Below are 23595 nucleotides of genomic sequence, written 5' to 3'. Positions count from 1 at the left end.
AGGTCTTCCTGAATCCAGTGTAGCTCTCCTTTTTTATTTCCATTTCCCTTCAACTCTTTCTCTTGAGATTGAGGAGAGAAGTGCTTAACTTCAAGCATCTATATCTCATCCAGGACTATAACACAGTCTCTGACTATGGAAAAAGAAAAGTCCCATACTCTATTTTCAGATTCCCTGCCATTTTGTGAGATTTAGTGGTTGTTAATAAAGGTAAAATTGAAATTTAAAGTTTTATGTATAGATTATATGAGATTTAAAAGACACAAAACCTTAGAGCCACCCTACCTGCACACTCAGCAAATAAATAAGGGCATATGCAAAGGACAGAGATCTATCTCTTTGTTCAGAGAAACTAGACTTAACAATATTGATAGCAATTTAAAGGGGAGGCATGAAACATTGCTTTCAAATGTCCATCCTAAAGAATGGAGAAGAATAGGATAATAGAAACTAGATGGCCCTCAGTAGATGGCCTCTGATGGGACGGACCACTATGGAAGGACAGATAGTGACTCTAGTTGTGTGTGGTTTGTCCTTCATTCTGGAAGAGGACCATGACATCAGGAAGATGATGCTGTGACTTGCAAGTGAATTGGATTTAAGTGAGGGAGTGCCGTGCAAAGTCACAAGCCTTACTTTCTCCTCTGGAGCCATCTGGGTCCAGTGGCAAGATATAAATCAGATGATTGGAGATGGCCCAGAGTGACTCTGGTAATCTTTGGATGTCCAATCTCTCTCACCCCATCGGCACTGCTCCCAGTTGCTGCAGCTAATGAACTGCTTTAATACCCTGTCTCCTGCTTTAATACCCTGTCTCCTGCTTTAATACCCTGTCTCCTGCTTCTTCTGCAGAGTAGAAGCATGCCATCTCTCTACTGACTCTTCCTTCTCTCCACTTCTCTCCCCCAGCTCCAACTTTTATGGGCTTTTCTTAAAATTTGACACAGCTTATTTGAAGCCTGCTGATCATTTCTTGGCCAGGAAGATCAGTAAAAACTCCAGATCCCAGGATGCTTAGCTGTCATTCAAAATATTTGACTCCTAACATCTTCAGAACCTGTCCTAGACAAAGAGGGGAGGGGAAGTTGTTACAGTAGCTAGTTAGTACTAATTAGATAGGTTCTTGAGCTAATGCCCCTGAACTTAAAAAAATTATTTAGATAACTTTATTTCAGTAATAGTGGTTGTTAATAAAGGTAAAATTGAAATTTAAAGTTTTAATCCTATATACATTTTATTTTGTGCATTTAAAAACATTCTGCGGTATCCCTAGGTTTCACCAGGCTATCAAAGGGGTCCAAAAGGACATTAAAAAAAAAACAGAACTAGGTGGCAGCTAGGTGGCACAGTAGATAGAGCACAGGCCCTGAAGTCAGAAAGACCTGAGTTCATATCCGGCCTCAGACCAAACTCTTGACACTTACTAGCTGTGTGACACTGGGCAAGTCACTTAACCCCAACTGCCTAAAAAAAAATTCTAATTTTTAATTAATCTTTTTAATTAAGAACCCTTGAACAGGAGGAAACAGTGAAAGAAATCTCAAGTTGGCACATCTGAGCCCCCTTTATTATTCCTTTGAGACTGATAGTATTACATAATGTTCCCACAGGGCTGAAGATTTATTTCTCAAGCAGAGGAATCTTAATGAAATGATACTACAAATGAAAATAGTTGGAGATGAACTCCAAAAATGGACTGAGGAAAATAACAACTTTCTCAAAAAAATCTATTCTGCAGAATATACAATACAGGGGTAAGTAGGGCTGGCCCAGGGTGCTAACTGGGAATTTGGCCCCTGAGGCAAATTCACGACTGAGGGGAGATGAAGAGTTTCAGGGGTACTCAGAGATCAGTATCCTCACTGCCCATGTCCTGCACTTGGGACATTACTACTATTCTCAGCTTGGCTGCAAACTGGAACTACTTGAGGGCCAAGAGTATCTTTTGTCTCATTTTGTATCCCTAGCACTTAGCACATTGGCAGGTCACAGTCCTAGCATATAGTAGATGCTGAATAAATATTTATTGATGGAAACTGGCAGTCTGTTCTGTGTGTACAGTGGAGTTACTGGGAAAAGTGGGCCCAGAGAGAGGGCCATTAAAGTGCCAGGACTAGGACCCTCAGCAGGTAATGGGGCCCCCAGGGCAGAGGAGGGGTGTTTCCATCCCTTTGTGGTCCTCCACATTTCAGCAAAGGAGGGAAAAGGTGAGGGATGACAGGGAAGAGAGTTTTGGTATAATTAAATGCTCGAAATGTGCTTAGCACTGAGGATACAAGTACGTACAAACAAAAGAGTTCCTACTCTCAAGAAGATTACATTCTAGCGAGCAAAGAGAAGTCCAGAGAGTGAGTCCAGCCGGGAGTAGGGACTATATCTTATTACTTTTTTGTACCTCCCCCAGTACTTAACCACAGGGTCTTTGCATGTAGTAGATGCTAATAAAGCCATGTTTGTCTTGCAGTTTATTAAGAGAAATGACCAAAACAGACTACCTTATAGAAAAATTAGACAATGAGGATAGAAGTCTGTCTGGAAATGAAAAACATCAAAAACTGGAGGTCAAAAAATGGGTAATGTATTCCAACGATGTTAAGGGCTATTAAATTTCACTTTGCTTACAAATACATGGGGGAACAAGTTGGGGGATTCAACTCCTTGTAACAGGATTTCTCTAATGATAAGAACAACCAAATGCAGAACAACAAACAGTGATCCAGAAGGTACAAGCTCTGGTTTTAGACTCTGGCCGATCTTGGGGGGCTGCCCTCCAAATAATAACTCTTTGGCTCATTCTGCCCCCCTCCAGAATTTTCTCTGGGAACCTCTATGCAGTGAATGCAGGTCTCCACAGATGTTGGTCAGAAGGACACCGGGTCCATGCAAGCACCTGAGCTAACAATATTGGGAATGAGACAGCCTTTATTTCACCTCACAAACATTACAGAAAACATAAAAGACTTATAGAAGCCCATAAATAATACAGGCAAACACTTACGGTCTCACGGAAGCCCATAGCAGTCAAGAAATTCCTGTCTCCTCCAGTCAGTCCCACGTTCTGCCCCAGAGACTCATACAGACCTCAAGCCTTATTGCACTACCCTAAAGATTTGACCTCTGCTAAAAAGGCAAATGAATTTAGGGTTATTTAGAGAGTCAATCTTCCACATTCCAGTGAATCCCACTTTCTAAACCAGAGACCTATCTAGACCTTCTCAGGACTTGCATCACCACTCACCCCCAGGGGAAATAAACTTGAGTTTGCTAGAAAGCATCACCATTGAGCTTTCATTACCTGAATAACTCATGGTAATAGCCAAGGGCAATCTCCTGGTGTTGAGCTCTTCTGAATGGTAGCTCAGTGATTATCTCTAAGTTCAGGGGCCACATGTTCAATCCTCAGTCTAGGAACTCTCACCTCTCAGCCAGAGGCTTCATCTCTCTGTAGTTACCATCTCTTAGGCCAGAAAGCTGCCAAAGCTTCTTAACAGCTGTCATTTTGGAGACTGAAGTAGAAGCTTCTTGGGGGCTAAGCAAAAGGGCAACTTTGGGCTTTACCTTTACCGTCTAGTGTCTGTTCTCTTCCCAACTGACCTTAGACCCATCCCCCTTTTATAAACCCAGTACAAAGGCATAGTTCTAATCCAAAGTAAACTGAGCTAATCAAATCATCCCTAATACTGAGATTTAATCACTAATACTTAATGAGATAATCATAATGAATCCAGTGAAGGGGGGAATCCATTCTATTGGAAGTTATAATTATTTAAAATATAGTAACTGGTTTCAGCCCAACAGAAATACACAGTGAGAATTTGAATAATGCAACTACTTCATGGGATTCATTATTCCCACTAATTCAGATCTAACTAAATTGTTTATTAAGAACCAACAGTCCTGGGCACTCCACAAATGCCATCAGGAAGATATCCTCAGTTATGTCATTGAGATATTAATGAGCATGTCCAAACCTTCCACAGAGAAATGTAATCAAACTTCTAAAATTATTAGGCTTTATAGCCCAACTTCCTCTTGGTTCATACCCTCTACAACATGGGGGGAAAATGTCAGAAAGGGTTTCCCGATGTAGGAGCTTTAGTGCTTGCAAGATGCTTGGGTTCTGTCCTGGACCTGCTGTGTAACAGGCAGATTTGACTTCTCAACTTAAAAAGAGTATATTATATATGATCCTGTTTTCTTGGTATTTAAGAAATGAGTACGACTTATATGACTTCTCAAATTATAGGTGGTCTAGTTCCTTCCAATTTGTCCCCTTTCTCTTGATTTTTTTTCCTATGGATTCCATCAGAAGGAAATATGTCTGTTCTCATTTCAATCTGTGAAACTCAGAATTATCTAGCTGACCCTGAAAAAAGAAAGGTTAGAATTGTTAATCTTTACCCTTGAAACTGGATTTTAGTCATGTCCTCTACCTGTAGAAGGTTGTGTTTCTTAAGGTAATATAGAGACTGAATGAGAATTTCAAAGGTTTGCCTAAAAAGTTTTTGTCCTGGGGACTCAGGCATTAGCCTGAGGAAACACAAACAGGAAATACCATCTGATGATAAGCTGACTCAACTTCCTGGATAGAACACAAGACCTCTCTCTAATACCATTATCTACACCATGATGCATGTAGGCGTCATGCCATTCAGCCCTTTCCTGTGCCCTTCCTCTGTTCCACCTAAAAAAGCCCCTCATCACCTTAAGAACCCTACCATAATGTGGGGGCAATCATCCTTATCATCCTGTGAGTGTTAAGTTTTAATGTTATACTCTATGGTCAGTTCCTCTCTCTCTGAATTTTAGTTTCCCTTTATCTCGTTACAGTGGCTATAATTCTTTGATAATTATCTTTTTTTTGGTCCTCCCTTCTTTAGTCCATCCCATTTCCCAGATAACCTGTCATCAATACTTAGAATGTTGCTGTATCCACTACTAAGAAAGAGTTGGGAAGAACTGAAAACAGGCCCCATCAATTACCTTAAGCACCTCTAGGTGCTTAGACTTTTGTGTCCTTAGGCCAGAGATGGTTCTGGCCTGGGTGAGATTTCATTAGATTAACCCCTTGACCTGTGGAAGAAGAATTTTCCTGAAGAGTATTTTAAGTTTCACTGTAACTTTGTGCTGAGAAAGAGGGAGAGAGACAGAGAGAGAGAGAGAGACAGAGAGAGAGAGAGAGAGAGACAGAGACAGAGAGAGAGAGAGAGAGCGAGAGAGAGAGAGCTCTTTTTTGGGGGGAGTCCTAGCCTTCTACTGAGATTCCACAGATAGAAAAGCAGGTTGCACTAAGTTGCAAATCATGTGCTATTATTCAGGGAAGGAGGGAACAATATTTTTCTATTCTTAACCATGCCAAGTGTAATTAGACAAGAAAAACCTAGAGTTTGCCTATTTGTTTCTTTCTTGAATTTGTTTTGGATATGGAAATCACTAATTCTGTGGAAAATGGAGACAAAAGAACATCCTGCCCTGGACAGTATCCTCAAAGAGTCTGCAGTGAGTATATAGGAAATAAGAGAATTAATAAAAGGGGATAATGAAGAGGGAGGAAAAATGGAAATCATGAGCTGGAATAAGGGAGTAGAATGAAAGGGAAATAACGAATGAGGATACAGTAAGATGGGGAGTAATGGGATGAAAGGAGGTGGCTATGAAGTGAGTGAGGAAGTTAGAAATGAGGGAGAAATGATAGGGAGAGGAAAAGAAAAATGAAAATATAACCTCTGGAAAGAAAAGCATATAAATTTGATTTTATAGAGAAAATGAATTCTTTTGTAAGCTCCATGGGATGCTTGCCCCTGAAATTCCAGAAAGCCATGTTACAATTTAGCCAACAATAATAAGGTATCTTCTTTGAATTCAGAGCTTGGCAGATCACATTTATCTCCACTAAAGATCAGTTAACTCTGAGATTCTCACATACATTCAACTTAATGATTAACATACTCTCACTTGATCGTACCCTACTCAAGTCAATGACTCTGAACCCCTTTAGGTCATCATTCAAGCTTCATTCTCCATCCCCTATGCCCAATTCCTTATTTCCCATCACCCTCAACTCTCCTACCCCAAAGTCCCAACCAAAAACTACTCACCCCTTCCACTGTGCCCTCTGAAATGCCTGTTCCATAGTGGGGAAATGACCCAGCATTCATCTCAAATCTTCATCTTCTGGTGGTCACTGAAACCTGACCACCCCTTGATGACACAGCCTCCCTAGTCACCCTTTCCAGTACTGGCTTCACTTTACTCATTCTCCTCAGCTCACTGGTTGAGGCAGGGGAGTTGGAATACTCCATGATCCTCATTGTCATGTCCTTGATCTACCACTACCTCTATCACTAAGTAACATCTACTTTGAGTCCCCTATAATCCAAATCTTCCACCCAATAAAAATCCTAGTAGCTATTATCTATAGACGTTCAGGATATACCCCTTCTTTCTTCAGTGAGTTCAGTACCTGGATCACAATCTTTTTCTCCTTCCCAGCTCCTTCCCTGATACTAGGGGACTTAAATATACATATTTACTCTATGTCAAATATCCTAACTGCCCAGTTCCTCTACCCATGACACTTCCCATGGATTGCCTCAGCCACACAAAAAGATGGTCATTGATCTTGCCTTGATCTTGCAGTCACTTACAAATGTACCACCGTGTTCAAGAACTCTGAAATGCCCTCATCAGGTCATAATGCATTTGCTTTCCACCTTTCCCCTTATCTTCCCTTGCCAAATGCTGTTCTTTATCCACACTATAACTCTAATCCCTCAACCCCTCAGTTCTTTCCCAGGACATCTCCCCAGTACTAGTCACTCTCTTCTCTTTCCCCCATCTTACCCTCCTGGTAAACCAGTTTATTCTATACCATCCTCTTCTCTTGAGTCTCTGGTCCCCTTATCATACCACAATGTGATTATGACATAATACTGATTCTGCCATGCCAAACCTCAGCCTTGAAAGACTCCTATTATCCAGCATCTTCATTCCTACATATACGCTGATGAACTAAGGTGGAGAAAATCACAACCATTCTGACTGGGTCCACTACAAACTTACGTTATGCAAGTTCAGCTGGGCCCTCACTACTGCTAGGCCATCTTTCTGCACCTTCTTTATAAAATCCCTATCCCATTCTCCAGAGTGACTCGTTCAAATGTTTTCATTCCTTCTCAAACCTTCCATGGCTCCCCTTTGCCCCAACCTCTTTCTTAGCCTCATAATTTATTTTAAAAATCGAGGCCATTTCCTGTAAGCTTTCTTCCCTGTTCTTCGTATCATATCACTCTGAAACTTTCTGCCACCATCTCCTGCTTCACCTCTGTCTTATACAAAGAGGTGGCTCTACTTCTTGCTAAGGCAAACACTTCCACCTACACAAACAGTCCCATTCTATCCTATCTTCTTCAATATCTTATCCTCTTATCTTATCCTTTCTGTCATCCTTATTCTCTCACTTATCTTCAACTTCTCCCAGCCTACTGGCTTCTTCCCCACTGCCTACAAATATGCCCATGTCTCCCCCAGCTTTAAAAAAAGACGCATTTGATTCTTCCCACCCCACTAACTATCATCCTGTGTCTTTTCTGCCCTTGGCAGCTAAACTTGAGAAGGCTGTCGAAAATAGAAGCCTCTCCTTCCTTTCCTCTCACTCTCTTCTTAATCCCCTAAAATATGGCTTCCAACCTCATCATTATACTGAAACTGAAACTGCTCTCTCCAAAGTTACCGATAATCCCCTAATTGCCAAATCCAATAACTTTTTCTCCATCTTCACTCCTCTTGACCTCTCTTCAGCCGTTGACACTGTCAATCACTCTTTTTTCCTTGATCCTCCCTTCTCTCTAGGTTTTCAGGACATCATTCTTCCAATTTTCCTCCTTCCTATTTAACCATGCCCTTTCAGTCTTCTTTGCTGTATCCTTATCCAGGTCACTCCTGCTAACTGTGTATGTGCTTTGTACTAGGTCCTCTTTTTTTTCCCCTTTTATACTGCTTCACTTGATTATCTCAACAGTTCCCTTGGATTTACTTATCATCTCTATTCTGATGATTCTCAGATCTACCTATCTATCCCTAACTTTTCTGCTGATCTCCAATTGCCTTTCATGTGTCTCAAAATGGAGGTCCAGTAGACGTCTTAAGCATATCATGGTCAAAACTGAACTCATCTTTCCCCCAAAACCTTCCACTTTCAAACTTCCCTGTTACTGTTAGGGTACTATCACCCTCCCAGTCTCCCAGGCTCACAACTCCTCAACTTCTTACTACCTCTTACCTCCCCCTCCCCCTAATCTTTTGCCAAGGCCTGTTGATTTCACATTTGCAACATCTCTCAAATATACTCTCTTCTCTCCTCTGACACTTCCACTACTCTAATGCAGGCCCTCATCACCTCACACCTGGACTATTGCAACAGCCTGCTGGCTGTTTTCCCCATCATAAGTCTCTCCCCACTTTAGTCCATCCTCCATTTAGTTACCAAAGTGATTTTTTTAAAAGCACAGATCTGATCACATCACCTCCACACTCAGTAAACTTGGCTCGCTCCCTATCACCTCCAGAATTAGATATAGAACCTACTGCTTGGCATTCAAAGTCCTTCATAACCTAAGTTCTCCTTCTCTTTCCAGTCTTTTTATGCCTCTCCCCACCCCATGTACGTTTTGATCCAGTGACACTGATCTTGCTGTTCCACAAATGAGACACGCCATCTCTTGACTTGGAGTATTTTCTCTGGCTATCCTTCATGCCCGGCATGCCCTCCCTTCTCATCTCTAACTCCAGGCTTCCCTGGCTTCCTTCAGGCCCCACATAAAATCCTACTTTTTACAGAGAACCTTTCCTAATCCCTCTTAATTCTAGTGCCTTCCCTCTATTGATGATTTCCTATTTACCCTATATATAGCTTGTTTGTAAATAGAGTATTTGTTTGCTTATTGATTAGATTGTGAGGGGCTGTCTTTTGACAGTTGTATCGCTAGGGCTTAGTGGGGTGCTTGGCACATAGTAAATGCTTAATAAATATTTATTGACTGACTGACATGACTCTTAAGAGACCATATATTATTAGATGTTAAGCTTATCCCCACTCATCACTTCTCATGTGGAGTAACAAAATATCCTCCTAATTCTTGTCTCTCTCCCCTGGCCAGTCCATCCTATGTGTACCTGCCCAACTCCTATTCCTAAAGTACAAGTCAGATCACAGCACTCAGCAGCTATTGCTATCTACTGGCTCTAGTATCAAATACACACTCTTCTGTTTGGCATTTAAAGCCATTCTTGGTCTGGCTCTGAGCTATCTTTCCAGGCTGATATGATATTACTCTGACCCAAATGACCTATTTTATGTTCCTTGTACATGACATCCTGTCTCTCCCTTTCCCCCATTCCCCCCCCCCACCTTGGCACAGACTGTCCCCACCATGTCTCACCTTTGCTTCTTGGAATTCAAGACTCAGATCAGCACCATTTCCTATAGATGCCCTTATAAGAATTACCGTACTTGTTAGGACTTCCCAACCTTCACCCCAGAAGTCACATTGTATATAATTTATATTTACTTTTCTGAGTACATGTTGTAGAATGTAAACTCCTTGAGGGTAAAACAGTGTTTTCATTTTTGTCTTTGCATCACCAAAGTCTTACTTATGTCTGGCACCCCATAGAAACTTAATAAATGCATAATGAATTGAATTGAATGAGAAGGTACATTTGCATTAAAACATGCCACTTTGTTACTATGGAACAAAAAGCCTTTTTTCTTTCCCTGAAATTAAACCTTTTCTTGTACAAACTCTTATCATTTTTTTAAATAGGAGAAGATCATAAGGATTAAAGGACAGATACAAAAAACTGACAAAGAATTAGTCCAGGTAAACAAGCATTGGTTAATTGATGGGGGATGGGATGGGAGAGAATTGAGCTAGATCCCTAACCTGCAGTAAAACCCCAAACATGTATTTATAAATGGATTACATTGTGAGGCAGGGCATTTCCTTTCATTAGAAATATTCAAGGGCAACCTTATTGGTCACCTGTCAGGAATGTTGTATGGGTAATTTCTAGATGAGCTAGGAGGTTGGACTAGATGACCTCTAAGACCCCCTTTATACTTTGAATCTAGCATTCTTCTATGAGTACTGACATTGTCTTGTGTAGTACATTCCATACTAGGACACAGAGAGGAACTCTAATATTAGTTTCCCATGCTTTAATTTTCAAATCTGTAAAATGGGGAAAATACTTGCCACCTGCCTACACAAGGTATAGGTTCTCACAGGTATAGTTTTGTTATTCCATCAGTGTGGGTACTTTCTCCAACTGTGCAGCTATCTCAACTCATCCATGCTTTTCTATTCTATGTGGATCTGGGCCATGTCTTCCTATACCTTTGAAACAGGGATCTACTCAACATAGAATTTGACCATTTAGAATAAGAAAGGACCTTAGAAGCTGTCTAGTCCAACCCCTTCATTTTACAGATGAGGAAATTGAGACCCAGAGAGATTGAAAGATTCACACAGAGACAGTAAGGGACAGAGGCGGAATCTGAAACTAAGTCCTTTGATTCTAAATTTACCACTTGTTCTCCTATGCCTTACTGCATGGATGCCAATGGAACACACATGTTATCCTTCAATTCCTTTGCTCTATCTTCATGTCTGGCCTATCTTGCCCATCTTTTTTTTCCCTGATCATACATTTCTCTGATAACATCTTTTATGCCACTTTTGCATGATTCTCCATTTGTAATGTGTTGCAGCCTGTTTATTGCCATGATGTGCCTTTTCCTTGCCCTTTGAATGACCCTCAATGACCCTCAATTTCAATTCTATTCCATGATTAAAGTTAAAAACAACTGGTCTTGGTTACAGGGAGAAACAAAGCCATCAAAATTCCTTAACAATTTCCCAAAGACAATCCAGGTTGCTCTACTACTCCTGTTCAGTTCTAGGCCCAGCTTTGCCTATTTTCAGTATCAGTGCAAGATGTATGTTCTAATGGATGAGGTCCACCCAACTGATATCTTTGTCTGGACAATAACGTTTTTCACCTATTTGGATTTTTCTGTGTGGTCAAACTCTGACTACTGGAAATTCCAAACTGGATGTTCCATAGATCTCTCCAACTTATCATGTTCAAATAAAAACTCATTGTCTTTCCCTTCAAACTCATCCTTCTTCCAAGCTTCCTTATTTCTGTTAAGGCATTCCAGTCTCCCAGGTGTACAACTTTGATCTCCCTCTCTTCACATAACCATTTAGCTGCCAAACGTTTTCTTTTCCACATCCTCAACATCCCTCACATCTGACCCTTTTCTCTACTATAGATCACCATGCTAATTCAGATCTTCATCACTTCTCAACTGGATGATTTTGCAATAGTCTCTTTCTTGGTCTTGCCACCTTGTCTTTCCCCTCTCCAAAGTGATTTTTGTAATGTGCAGGTCTAACCATGTCACTTCCCTATTCAATAAACTAAACTCTGTCTCTGAAATCCTTTTCTAGCCTCATTTCCCTTCCCATCCTTTATGGTCAAGGAAAACTTTCTGTCAGGGCAATCTGGTGATTTAGGTTTGGAACTGGAACAAGGTGAGACACTTGTAGACCATCTAACATTAAACCAAAGGAGGTTTATTTAAAAATATGGAAAAGATATTCAGTCAGGCAGTGACCCTGCATTTACATTTGCCATAGTGGCATGCCATTTGCCATAGTGGCCTGCCTGATCAGAAACATATGTCAAGTCTACTGCCCTACTCCAACTCTATGTGCCTTGGGTTTTGTAATTAGGCAAGCAGAAAGCTATGTCAACTATGTGAGCCTTGGTCCACTGGACCAGTTAAGTCTAGAAGATGGTTTCATTGACTTTTAGAGGAAAAACTAGCCTAACCTACATGGCAGAAAGCTTCAACAGATATTGCTCTACTACAATGAACTTCTTTCACATAATACAACTTCCTTTGCATTGGCATCTTCCTATGCCTAGAATGCACTCCTGCTTCATTTCTGCCTCTTGAAATCCCTTGTATCCTTGAAGATTCAACTCAAGTACCACCCTCAACATCAGTGGTGTCAAACTCAAATAGAAAGGACCCCTGCTGGTCACATATTGACCTAGAAAACCACAAAATAGCATTATCAATGTTGGATTGTATATTTATTTATTTTCTTAGACATTTCTCAAACATATTTTAATTTGGTTGGATCTGCTGCCCAGTCATGAGTTTGACACCTTTATTCTATATAAGGCCTTTCATGATTCCCACCTCAAGCAGCTAGTGTCCTCCCTTTGAAGGTGACTTCTATTTGTTTTTTAAAATATTCAGTATACACTTAATTATGTCCATATTGTCATCCCCTTACCCTCCCTCCCTCATGGAGTGTAAACTACTTAAGGGCAGAAGCAGTTTTGTTTTTCTCTTTGTATGTCCAACACCTAGGATAGTGCTTTGCTTTTTGATAGACTGATTATGCATCTCATTTAGGAGGCTCTGCAATGTTCCAGGGCTTGAATCACAGGCACAATGCCACTCACAACCAGGAGTTTAGGTGTACAGAAATTCAGTCACCACCTTTAAGTCCCTTACTGCATATTTCATTAAATCCTCCATATTTTCATATTTATATGTGGCATCCCTTCTAGGATATTCCCACAACTCACACTCACACTTAGAGGTAGAATTCCTAAAGGATGGCTACCATTTTGTTGTAGGGTTACCCTGTTGGTCTGTACTCCTCCTAAAACTACAGCTCATGAACCTCTACCATTGCTCCCCTTTAATAGTCAAGAGATGCAATGAGCTTGAAGCAAAGGCATACGCTGAGATGGTATAGTAAGAAGAGTAGCTAGAAAACATTCCTTTCTCCTTTCCCAATCCCCCTTTCCCTACAAACTAGCAGCGTGCTATCTCATAGATACACTAGTATTCATGGGAAGAGTGGGCACAAACTCAGAAAGTATAGTGGTATCAGGGAACACATGTAGGGAACATTTATAGCCAAGATAACTCATACTTCCTGTACTATAGGGTCTTGATGTCCTTTCTATCTCGTGGAGTCCTCACGTAGCTCCCTACCTGGGTGTAGTATCTCTACTCAGCAAGTTGCTAAGCTGGGCTCTCAGGGTCTACATATATCTCCACAGCCAAACCCTCAATTGCCATGGCTAATTCTCCACTGAATCTTTTCTCTCACAGTCCCTGAAACTGATTTTTTTTCCCTTCAGGTCATTGCCTTTCTCTGTACATGTCCGACAAAAGATTATGTGTCTCTAAACCCTCATTTCTACCTCAAAATCTCTCAGAGTGACTGACAAAGTCCCAAACTGGGTGAGTGGCTCAGATGCAAAACTGATGGCAGGGGAGGAATGAGAAATTCCCTCTTCTCTCCCCCCACCCCAAGAGTGAATCTCTCTCAGGGGTCAGGTTCTTCCTCAACTGCTGACTTCTACCCAAGTTGGTTTCCAAAGCTAGTGAGTATAGGTTTTTAAAGAGTCCAACCAATAGTCTTGTGCTTTCTCATCCAATCAAACAAACTTTTCCATATTTCATTAAGGTATACAAGTCATAGACACATCTCTTCAATTAGTTTAACATCTCAATAATCTGCCCCTTACTTTCTGTGATTACATTTTGAGATTACTGGGCACGAGGACTGGTCAGATACCATCTCCTCTGCATATAACTATAGTTACTTGTGTTCATAGCTTACTCTTCTACAAGATTATAAACTCTATAAAGACAGAAACTCTTCCTTTTTTCATCTTTGCACTTCCCTCAGGCCTTAGTGTGATGTTTAATACAGCTAGCAGGTATTTCATAAGTGTTGAATTTCATCTCTTGATTTTCTTATTTGTACAACATCCCAAATGTTGCTTCTTTTCCCTCTTACTTCCTACCTTTTGATAATTTTGCTACTCATTAATAGTATCAGTTAAGAAGATAGACATATCTTCTTCATATCATAGAATCATAGAGGTTTAGAGCTAGAAAAAAACCCTTAGAGATCATCTAATCCCCTTTATTTTACAAATGAGGAAACTGAGGCATTGAAAGATTAAGTTGTTTACTTAAGTCATACTTAGTTAGTGGAAGAGCCAGGAACAGAAATCAGGTCTATTAGCTCCAGATTCAATGTTTTCTATTATAGCAATTAATTTTACTGATTTTAAATAAATAAAGTCAGAGTTTTTGTGGGAGAAGAATTTATAACTATTGGATATACTATTTTTTAAAAACTGAATTTCATTAATTATACTATTTTATCCCATTGAACAAGTTATGCAGGAGACTTAACTGGCTATATTTTGAATTAACATTAAAGATCATATTTTCATGGAGGATTATTTACCATACCTTCCCCTTTTCTTTAGTTTAATAATACTTTTATGGAAGCTCAAGAATTTAGGACCAAACTTCTTCCAAGGATAGAGGTAAGATTTCACAGTGTAGATATTCAAGAATTTGATTAAGATAATTATAATAATAACAATAACCTTTAAAACAAAAGTGGGGATTGGATTTATTTAACTGGAGAGAAAAACTAGATACACTCTGACCCCCACACTTGAATAGGCTGAGCCGCTATTTCCTAGCTCCCCCCTTCAGACATTTCCTAGGCATGGCTCTCCTCTAATACCCCCACTCCACCTCAGTGGAAGATAAGCGGTTCTTTAATTGAACCTATCTAAAGAGACCTATGGGATGAGAGTTGCTTGGGGCCAGTGGAAATCTACTCTAACTCTTCCCTACTTACCAGACTTCTACTCACCAGAATACTGTTGGCTCATTTTGTGTCTGAACCCAGATTCACTTAAACTTTTCCCAATTTGGCGAACTATAATAATAGGTATCTATAGAAATCTCTGGCTCATCTCTAGTCCCCAGATGGTAGCCCTAGAAACTGAAAACAGAACTTCTCTCCTCTCTCTCTGTCCCTGAGCAACCACTGCCTCCCTCAGTTACTGCTTTTAATCCCTGCCAAGGCAGGACACACACACACCTTCACACACCGAATGATATCTTAGAGAAACTAGTTTCTTTTTTGGAAGTACTTGGCCAATATAGAAAATGAACAAACTTTTTGTTGTTGTTAAGAGATAAAGGAATAGGGGCAGCCAGCTGGCACAGTGGATAAAGCAGTGGCCCTGGGGTTAAGAGGACCTGAGTTCAAATCCGACCTCAAATACTTGACACTTTCTAGCTGTGTAACCCCTGGGCAAGTCACTTAACCCCGAAAGCTTTACAAGAAAAAAGAAAAGAAATAAAGGAATCAGGATACTGGCTCAGTAAGAGAGCCATAACAAAGAAGTACGGGTATCACTATTGTTGTTATGGCAAACACAGAGAGCTACAGTCTCTTCCCTGTATAGCTACCCTTCCCCTTCCCCACCCCAGCCTCTTTTTCTTTCTTGTCTTTCTCGTTCTCCCTCTGCTGAAGTTGCTTAGTTAAGGATGCTGTGATGAAGTGGGTGGGTGCTACTTACCTCTACTGTCTGATTCTTTGGTGTCTCTCTCTGTAGGGGTCTGTGCTTAGGGCCATCCCTCCTTACTCTTGCATCCTTCTTTCCTCTTAAGAAATGTCAGTTCCTCCTCATATCATAACCTATTAAAGATTTCATTCAAGCTGTGCTGCAATTCCTTCAGTAAGAAGTTGCTACACATTTGTATAGTGCTATATAATTTTAAAAACACTTTTAAGTGTATACTTTCAGATTCTTATTGTGAGATACCTGTGTCCCAGGGAAGTCTGCCCGTGCATACATACTTTGTCCTAAAATCTGGGAGATACAGTCCAGAGAATCCTTACCTACTCTGATTGGGGCAAATTTCAGGATTGAGAGGATAGACAAGGACAGAATCTACTTCCAAAGACTTCTGGGATATATTATCTCATTCAACAGAGGGACAATTGTGCCCGTGAAAGGAAGAGGAGCACTTCCTTAGAGTTTCAGGGTGGTAGAGTATTTCTAGAGTTTAATTGGCTTCATGGTTAGTGGAATTTCATTTCCCATCGCAGAGCACAGAATATGACAGTCAGGAAACCTGGGTTCAATTCCTATGTCAATTACTCATCTTAGGCAAGTTCTTAAAGGTTACACCTTCACCCAAGCTGCAATGTGTCCTCATATCTATTTAATATTTAATATATTCATAGCAAAATGCTACATTTTGATCCAAAAAAAATCAACTTATTTTTAGGATGAGGAAGCTGTGTATAGACAATTCTGTCTAAAAAGGTAGAAATGAATTATCAGTGCAACTCAAGTTAGTGGACCAGCAACTCAAAGTGAGCCAACTGTATATATAACCTGACAGCCATAGGAGATGGTAAAACACCAAACTGAGGAGGCATGAATGAATAAAATAAGGAAGGTTATAATCTTATCATATTCTATCCTGCTCAGGCCACGTCTGGAGTATTGTGTTTCATTCTGGGGCACCCACCACATTGCTGTAGCACCAGATTCAAATGTAATTGGGAAATATTTAACAAAATAAATAAAAATGCACTAAAACATAGATAATATTAATAAGTGGCTTTTTAAGCCAATGTGCAGCCTACAGGGCTCCTTATGTGTGGTTTAATGGCCAATTTCTTTTTGAGTCTGACACCATTTAACTAGAAGAACATTATGAAGAGGGCAACCAGGCTAGTGAAGGTCCTTAAAATGGCACCATATAAAGACTGTAGCTTCACCCTTAATTGGAGTCTTCAAGAGAACCTTGGTTTTATTCTCAGTAAAATGAGGGGATTGGATTAGATGGCCTCTAGATCCCTGATCCTGTGAAGGTTGAGTGATTACTTATTAGGTGTATTGGAGAGGTCACTGTTGTTAGAGTACTATTATGGGGATTTGTGATTTCCTTTTATTCTTCCTGCAACTTTTGGTTGACATTGACGTCTCCTGATCAAAACCTGTCCCATGGGATGTAAAAATGTACTTAAGAGCCTTACGCGTTCCTTAGCTAAGAAGCCAGAGGAAGAATTTCAGTTGTCCCTGACTTCTTAGTAACATAGGACTCCTCAATCAGCCTATTTGTGAATCCTCTAAATGTAGTTTAATCTGTAACTTGACTTAGTTTACCTATAGAGTTTATTTGACAAAGTTTACTTCCTTAGGGGATGTATGAGATTATGACTATTTAATTAAGTTGTTTAACTTTTGTGACATAGAAGAAGTATGAGATTATGGATCTATTGTCTCTTTAAATTTTTATGACCTAAGAGGAGTGTATAAGATTGCAATATGTAAAATTATTTCTCTGTCACTCTGATGTAATTTTTCCTATAAAAAGCCTTTTCAGAATCCTCATGGTTGTTCAAGTTTTCTTTGAAGCTTGAACCTATGCTTCAGCATAATAATAGAACCTAGATTTTTACCTCCATAATTTCTGTGTTGTGGCAAATACATATTTACCTGCAGTTACCCACCGTATGAATTCAGAGAGGAGACATTTCTCCCATAACAGCACAAATTAGACAAGATGGCTTCTGAGTTGCCTTCCACCCCTAAAATTCTATAATTCCTCTCTATAATGAGAGGAATGATGAGGAAGGAACTGTACTCTGGGTTTACCTTAAAATGTTCTATTTGTACAGTGTGCAACTTTAGGAAGCATACTGCGTAATCACCCTAATATTCACGAAGTTTGACAGGCCTAATTTCTGTCCTGTGCAATTCTTTTCTGAATCAATGCCAGGAAATGTTGGGTATGAATGCTGAGAAGGATGGGTTTCAACCAAACCAGCACAACTGGCAAAAGTCAAATGATGCTAAACCTCAGGATCCAGAGCCTCTGCTGCCTGCATATTCTTTACTCCTGTCAGAGGAGGACCCTCTTTCTTATAAACAGGACCAGTAAGTCTTAAGAAATGTAACAGAATACTTGACAATTTTTTTGGAGCACAGAGAACATAATTATGTAGAAAAATTACATGGAAAAAAATTTGGTATTATGGTTTAGATCTAAACTTAGGAAAAAACAGCATTTAAAATCTAGGAGAACTTTAACTTTGAAAAATAGTACTCATGTCAGCATGTACCTCTCTGTGAGAAAATCTTTTCACCATTATTTTCCGCGTCCAAACAAATGAGGTATTTTCATCATGCTTGTTTGTTGGGCATGGTCCAACAGCCAATTGCTTTCCTTTTTGCCCAGTCCCCATTCTAACAAGTCTTGTTGCTGTGTTCACTGTGCTGATACTTGTCTTATCTGACACAAGACACCAGGCAACAAAAACGAACGGTCATGAATACAAATCCCTTACATAACTGCTTGTTGTTTCATCTGATATACTTTAAAACTCATCTCATCAGAATATGAACCTCTTCTTAATCCAAGGGACCATGTAAAGGCTGTAGGTCAGCCTACATGTGTGCTGGGTAATTATGGTCTGATTGAAGAAAGTCACAACCAAAGTCATCAACTCATGAGTGCTTAAAGCATTGTTTGTTTGTTTGATTTTTGGCTTTTACATAGAAATATTTATTTCAGAAGGCTTAATCACAAATATACAAATTTACTCCCCTAATACATGGGAGGCATAATACCCTCTCCTCCCTTAAAACACCTCGATCTTTGGAGAGAGGAAGGGGATTAGGTTTATAGCTTAAATTGGTTCCTAGTCCCAGTTTAATGTCTAAAACTTGCCTTGGGCTCAAGTCCCAAGGACCTTGGTTCTTCTGGGATTTCCTTGCTAGCTAGTTGGCTGCATCATCCCATCTGCAATCCAGACTCCAAGGTCATCCCCATGGTTCAAACTCCTGGGTCTGTGGGGATTGCTTACAGAACTTGAAACTGAGGAAAAGCAACACAGAACAGAGACAAACATCCCTAGACCCATTTCTTGGAGCCAGGGTAAAAGGATCATGAGGAGAAAAATCCTTTCCCTCTCACCAGTTCAATTCGTGGCACACATGTTGTGGGTGAACTATGATCTTCACCCTCTAAATAAATTCTAAATAATATGTTATTTAGAAATATATATGCATATGCATACATGTATACTATGCTATATGAAATATAAGTACTGATTTAGCGTTTTTATTTTTATGGTTTGTAATTTTTAATGGTTTATTATAAGCTTAATACTAAACATCAATAAATGAAACCTGCTTTTCACCTATGCTTAAAGCATTTGTAATGTTGATATCAGACAAAGGAAGTACCAGAATTTCTCTTGTAAATCAGATCTGGAGTAATAATGTTTTTTCTTATATGATTTATAAAGAGTAATATAGTACTTCTTTTAAAAATTGCCTTTTAAATTGGTTTCACCAATTCTACCTGATGAGTTTCAACACTTTTGCTATCATTTTATTCAGTTATGTGCTAGTGTCAATAAAATTGACATTTGTGAAGCAAAAGAAAAAAAAAAGAAAGAAAAAAATAGTACTTGTGTACTACTCGAGAAAATCCTACAAGTGGCTTTGACAGTCTTTTTTTTTGCCACGTACACAGCAGAACATAAGAGAGGATAAAGCAATAAATTTCCATTTCAAGAAAATCTATATAATAAATACTACATATTATTTTCAAAGCTGTCCAACTTTTCTTTGCTTCTTTGTAGGTTTTCTTTTGTTCTCTACTGGGCACTTTTTGTTTTTCTCCTCCCTCCCCTGCCAAAGAAGACTACAATTAAGTATACATACATACACATATGTATATGTATGTGTGAATATGTGTATACATGCATACATATATATAAATATCTATAAACATACACATATATTCACATATGCTTATTTCCACCTGTCATCTCTGTCTCCAAATGTGAATAGCCTCTTCCTTCATAAATCCAAGTCTTTCCATGTTTTTCTAAATCAACCAACTGATAATTTCCTACACTATCGCAATTCTAACCCAATCACATTCTATCTGAGAGATTGTCTATGAAAGATTTTCCCCCCAATTTTCTGCATTCCTTTTATTCTTGGCTGCATAGGTTTTAATTGGCCAAGAAAATTTTAATGTAAAATAATCAAAATTATCCATTTTACACTTTAACAATACTCCCTTATCCTCTTCCCCTATCGTATCCCCTTGCCATCTTGTTCTTTCTGAATTTAGAAGACTTTTATACCCTTCTAGTTAAAAGTTATTCCCTCTTTAACCCATTCCAATTAATCTACACACCCTTCTCTACCCCACCTTATCCTATTCCCTCACCCTTTTATTTCTTTATAAATTTAGAAGATTTTAATACCCTTCTAAATGTACATGTTGCTCTTTCTTTAACCCATACCTGATGTGAGTAGGATTCCAGCACTACTAGCCCTCCCCCCCGTCTGATTCCTCTGTATCAGTTTTTGTCATGCCTCATTTGTATGAGATAATTACTCTTTTTACCTTTTCCTACACAATTTTGTTTTTTAGAATCATATCATACTCAGCTCTACCCCAATCTTTCTGTCAAACTACCCATTTACTAATGACAATCAGGCATATGGTTTACATTTCCACATATAAAAAGTAAACAATTTGTCCTCATTGAGTCCCTTGTAATTGGTCTTTGATGTTTACCTTACGTTTCTCCTGGATCTTGTATGTCAAATTTTCTATTAATTTTAGGTCTTTTTGTGACAAAATCCTGAAAGTCTGTCAATTCATTGAATATCCATTTTTTTCCATTCAGGATTATACTTTACTGGGTATGATATTTTTTACTACAACCCCAGTTCTTTTGCTCATCAATATATAGTGTTCCAAGACCTGCAGTCTTTTAGCGTAGCCACTCCTCGGTCTTGTGTAATTCTAATTGTGACTCCACAGTATTTGAATTGTTTTTTTGTTGTTGCTCATAATATTTTCTCCTTAACCTAGGAGTTTCAGAATTTGGCTGTGATATCCCTGTAGGTTTTCATCCTGGAATCTCTTTTAGTTGGTGATCAGTGGATTTTTTCTATTTCTACTTTCCCCTCTTGTTCTCAAACTTCAGGGCAATTTTCTTTAATGATTTCTTCTATTATTCTTTTTTTGCTCATAGCTTTCAGGTAGTCCAATTATTATGCTTTCTTTTCTTGTCTATTCTCCAGATCAGTTGTTTCCTTATGAGATGTTTCACCCTCTCTTCTATTTTTTTCATTCTTTTTATTTTGTTTTATTATTTCTTGGTCTCTTATAATGTTGCTGGCTTCCCCTTGCCTAGTTCTAGTTTTCAAAGAATTGTTTTCCTCCTGAAGATTCTGGATCTTCTTTTCTAGTTGGTTGACTTTCTTTTCATAATCTTCTTGGTTTTCTTGGATTATTCTTTTTTTAAAAAAATTTTTTTCCTCAGTCTCTCTTTTTGATTGTTTGTTTATTTTTTTGGTGATTTGTTGTTTTTTTTGGCAATTGGGGGTTAAGTGACTTGCCCAGGGTCACGTGACTTGCCCAGGGTCACACAGCTAGTAAGTGTCACGTATCTGGGCTGAGACTAGATTTGAACTCAGGTCCTCCTGACTACAGGGCCTATGCTCGATCCACTGTGCCACCTAGCTGCCCCCTCTCTTATTTGATTTTTAAAGTCTTTTTTGAGTTCTTCTAAGAATTCTTTTTTGGGCAGGTAACTATTTGACATTCCTCTGTGAAGTAAGAGGCTTTTTTTCTTTTTTGCTTCAGGATCCTCCTCTGAAGACAAACCTCAGTCTTCTCTCTTCCCATTGTAACTGTCTATGGTTGGTTGGGTTCTTTTTCCTTTACTTGCTCATTTTTGTTTTGTTTTTGTTTTTTATTTTTAGCAGCTTGTTATTATAATCACTTCTAGTCCTGGGATGTGGAGGATGGTGCCTCTAGCCTCAAGTCCTTCTTACTGTTATTTTTTGAGCTTTATCTAGGGCCCAACCTCTGCACCCCTTTCCCCCTCCAAGCTAGTACCCCTAGGCACCCTGTGCTGGAAATGCTCTTGCTCCCTGAGGACCCTCCAGTGGCTGTAACTTTCAGTTCTCCCCTCTGGCCTGGAACCAGAGCCAAGAACTCAGCCCTCCTATCAGTGCCCACAGCCAACAGCATCCCCTCCCCACTAGAATCTCTCTCTCTCTCTTTTTTTTAAGTTTAATTGATGACTTTCTAATTTTTTATTGATGTCACCTCCCAGTGTACCTTCTCTGATAGTACCCTCCACCAAAACAAAGAAATATTGTTAAGCAAAACAAACCAATACATTGGCCATGTCTAACAGCATATACTTTATTCTACCTCTTTGCCCAGAGGAGAGAGGTATGCTTTACTACCTGTCCTTTGAAGTCAGTATTAGTTATTTCATGTTCTTTAGTCTCCTTTACCTATGCATTATTGTATTCACTTTGTAAATTATTCTCCTACATTTGTTCTCTACTCTGATGACACCATATATATCTTTCCCAAGTTTCTGTGAAATCTTGATAGCAGTAATTTCTCATGATGTAATAATATGTCATTACATTTATATGCCATAACGTTTTCAAGCCATTTTCCCAATTTATGGGAACCAACTTTGTTTCCAACTTTTTGTTTTTATTTTTTGCTCTCACAGAAAGTGTTGCTGTAAGTATTTTGACATGTATGGAATCTTTGTCTCTGTCCTACACCTCTTTGGACACATAAGGGGCCAAAGGATATGAATTCTTTAGTGATTATTCTAATAAGATTTCAAATTGTTTTCCAGAATATTATATCAACTCATAGCTCAACAAACAGGGCGTTCATTGAAATGATCTCTAGGCCTTCTGAAATTTTTAAAAAATCAGATCAGTGAAATTATTTGAATAATATTTTAAAAAATAGAAATGGTTTCATTGAGCTTTTTAAAATGGTAATTAAATATTTGGGGAGAGAAAAAATATTTTAAAAAATCAGCCCTCTTTCCTAGTCAAAAGTATCTATCAGGTCCATTTAGATGGTGGGAGTGGAGGACAGATTCTATGATCACAGAGAATGAAGAGAAAAATAAACCTCTGCAAAGGTTAAAGATAAATGTTTCCAATTATGTTGATTGATCAAAGCAATATTTCTGCAGGATTGAAGAGAATCTGTCATACAAACTAAATTATTGGAAGATGAGGATGTTTCTTCAAGTTAAAGAACTTATAATTGATCACAAATACTGGATTGAGAAAAATGATATAATTGTCCAAAAAATAAATGCAACAGAAGAAACAGTAAAAAGGTAATTAAATGTACTCCACTAAATGTTTTATGTGGGAACATTCCTTGTCTTGGTGATGATGAAAACACCTTAAGTCTAAAACTAGTCATTTATACAAAGCTTTGCAAGTCTGTTGAGGTGAAGAGGTTAGAACATAGTCTTTCAAAGTCCTAATTTAAAAGTTTCAAAAGCTCATTCAATATTATTGCATATTCAATATTAAAAATACTGAATCTCTTTAGACAGTCTCTGAAGTCTCTTCTATCTTTAAAGCCCTGATTCTGTGATCCTATTGTAACCAGTAAGTTGTTATCTGGAGAAGTTTAGAGGTTTATGTTGGAGCCTGACTCCCATGCCCCTAGTCTACTTCTTTTGAGCTGGAGGCTAGAGCTTCCTTGATTCACCTGCATACATGCTAATCACCTGATTTGGGTTCAACAATGACTAGAGTAGTCTAGGGGTGAAATTATCATATTGG

At 39.0% G+C, this 23595-nt stretch overlaps 1 protein-coding gene across 1 annotated transcript in view; it reads left to right on the top strand.

Annotated features, from left to right (window-relative positions):
• The window catches only part of SMCO2 (single-pass membrane protein with coiled-coil domains 2), a 59685-nt gene that overhangs the window by 16045 nt on the left and 20045 nt on the right, over nucleotides 1–23595 (top strand). Inside the window, exons 2-5 of the mRNA XM_027844315.1 lie at nucleotides 1611–1754; nucleotides 2465–2573; nucleotides 17714–17871; nucleotides 22989–23138. Of these exons, the coding sequence (XP_027700116.1) occupies nucleotides 1611–1754; nucleotides 2465–2573; nucleotides 17714–17871; nucleotides 22989–23138 (561 nt within the window). The remainder of the gene's footprint in view (nucleotides 1–1610; nucleotides 1755–2464; nucleotides 2574–17713; nucleotides 17872–22988; nucleotides 23139–23595) is intronic.

The sequence above is a fragment of the Vombatus ursinus genome, unplaced genomic scaffold, assembly GCF_900497805.2.
Source record: "Vombatus ursinus unplaced genomic scaffold, bare-nosed wombat genome assembly UNPS02014941.1, whole genome shotgun sequence".
NCBI classification, from domain to species: domain Eukaryota; kingdom Metazoa; phylum Chordata; class Mammalia; order Diprotodontia; family Vombatidae; genus Vombatus; species Vombatus ursinus.
The sequence above is the reverse complement of the archived record's forward strand: the minus strand, read 5'-3'. Positions and strand labels throughout refer to the sequence as shown.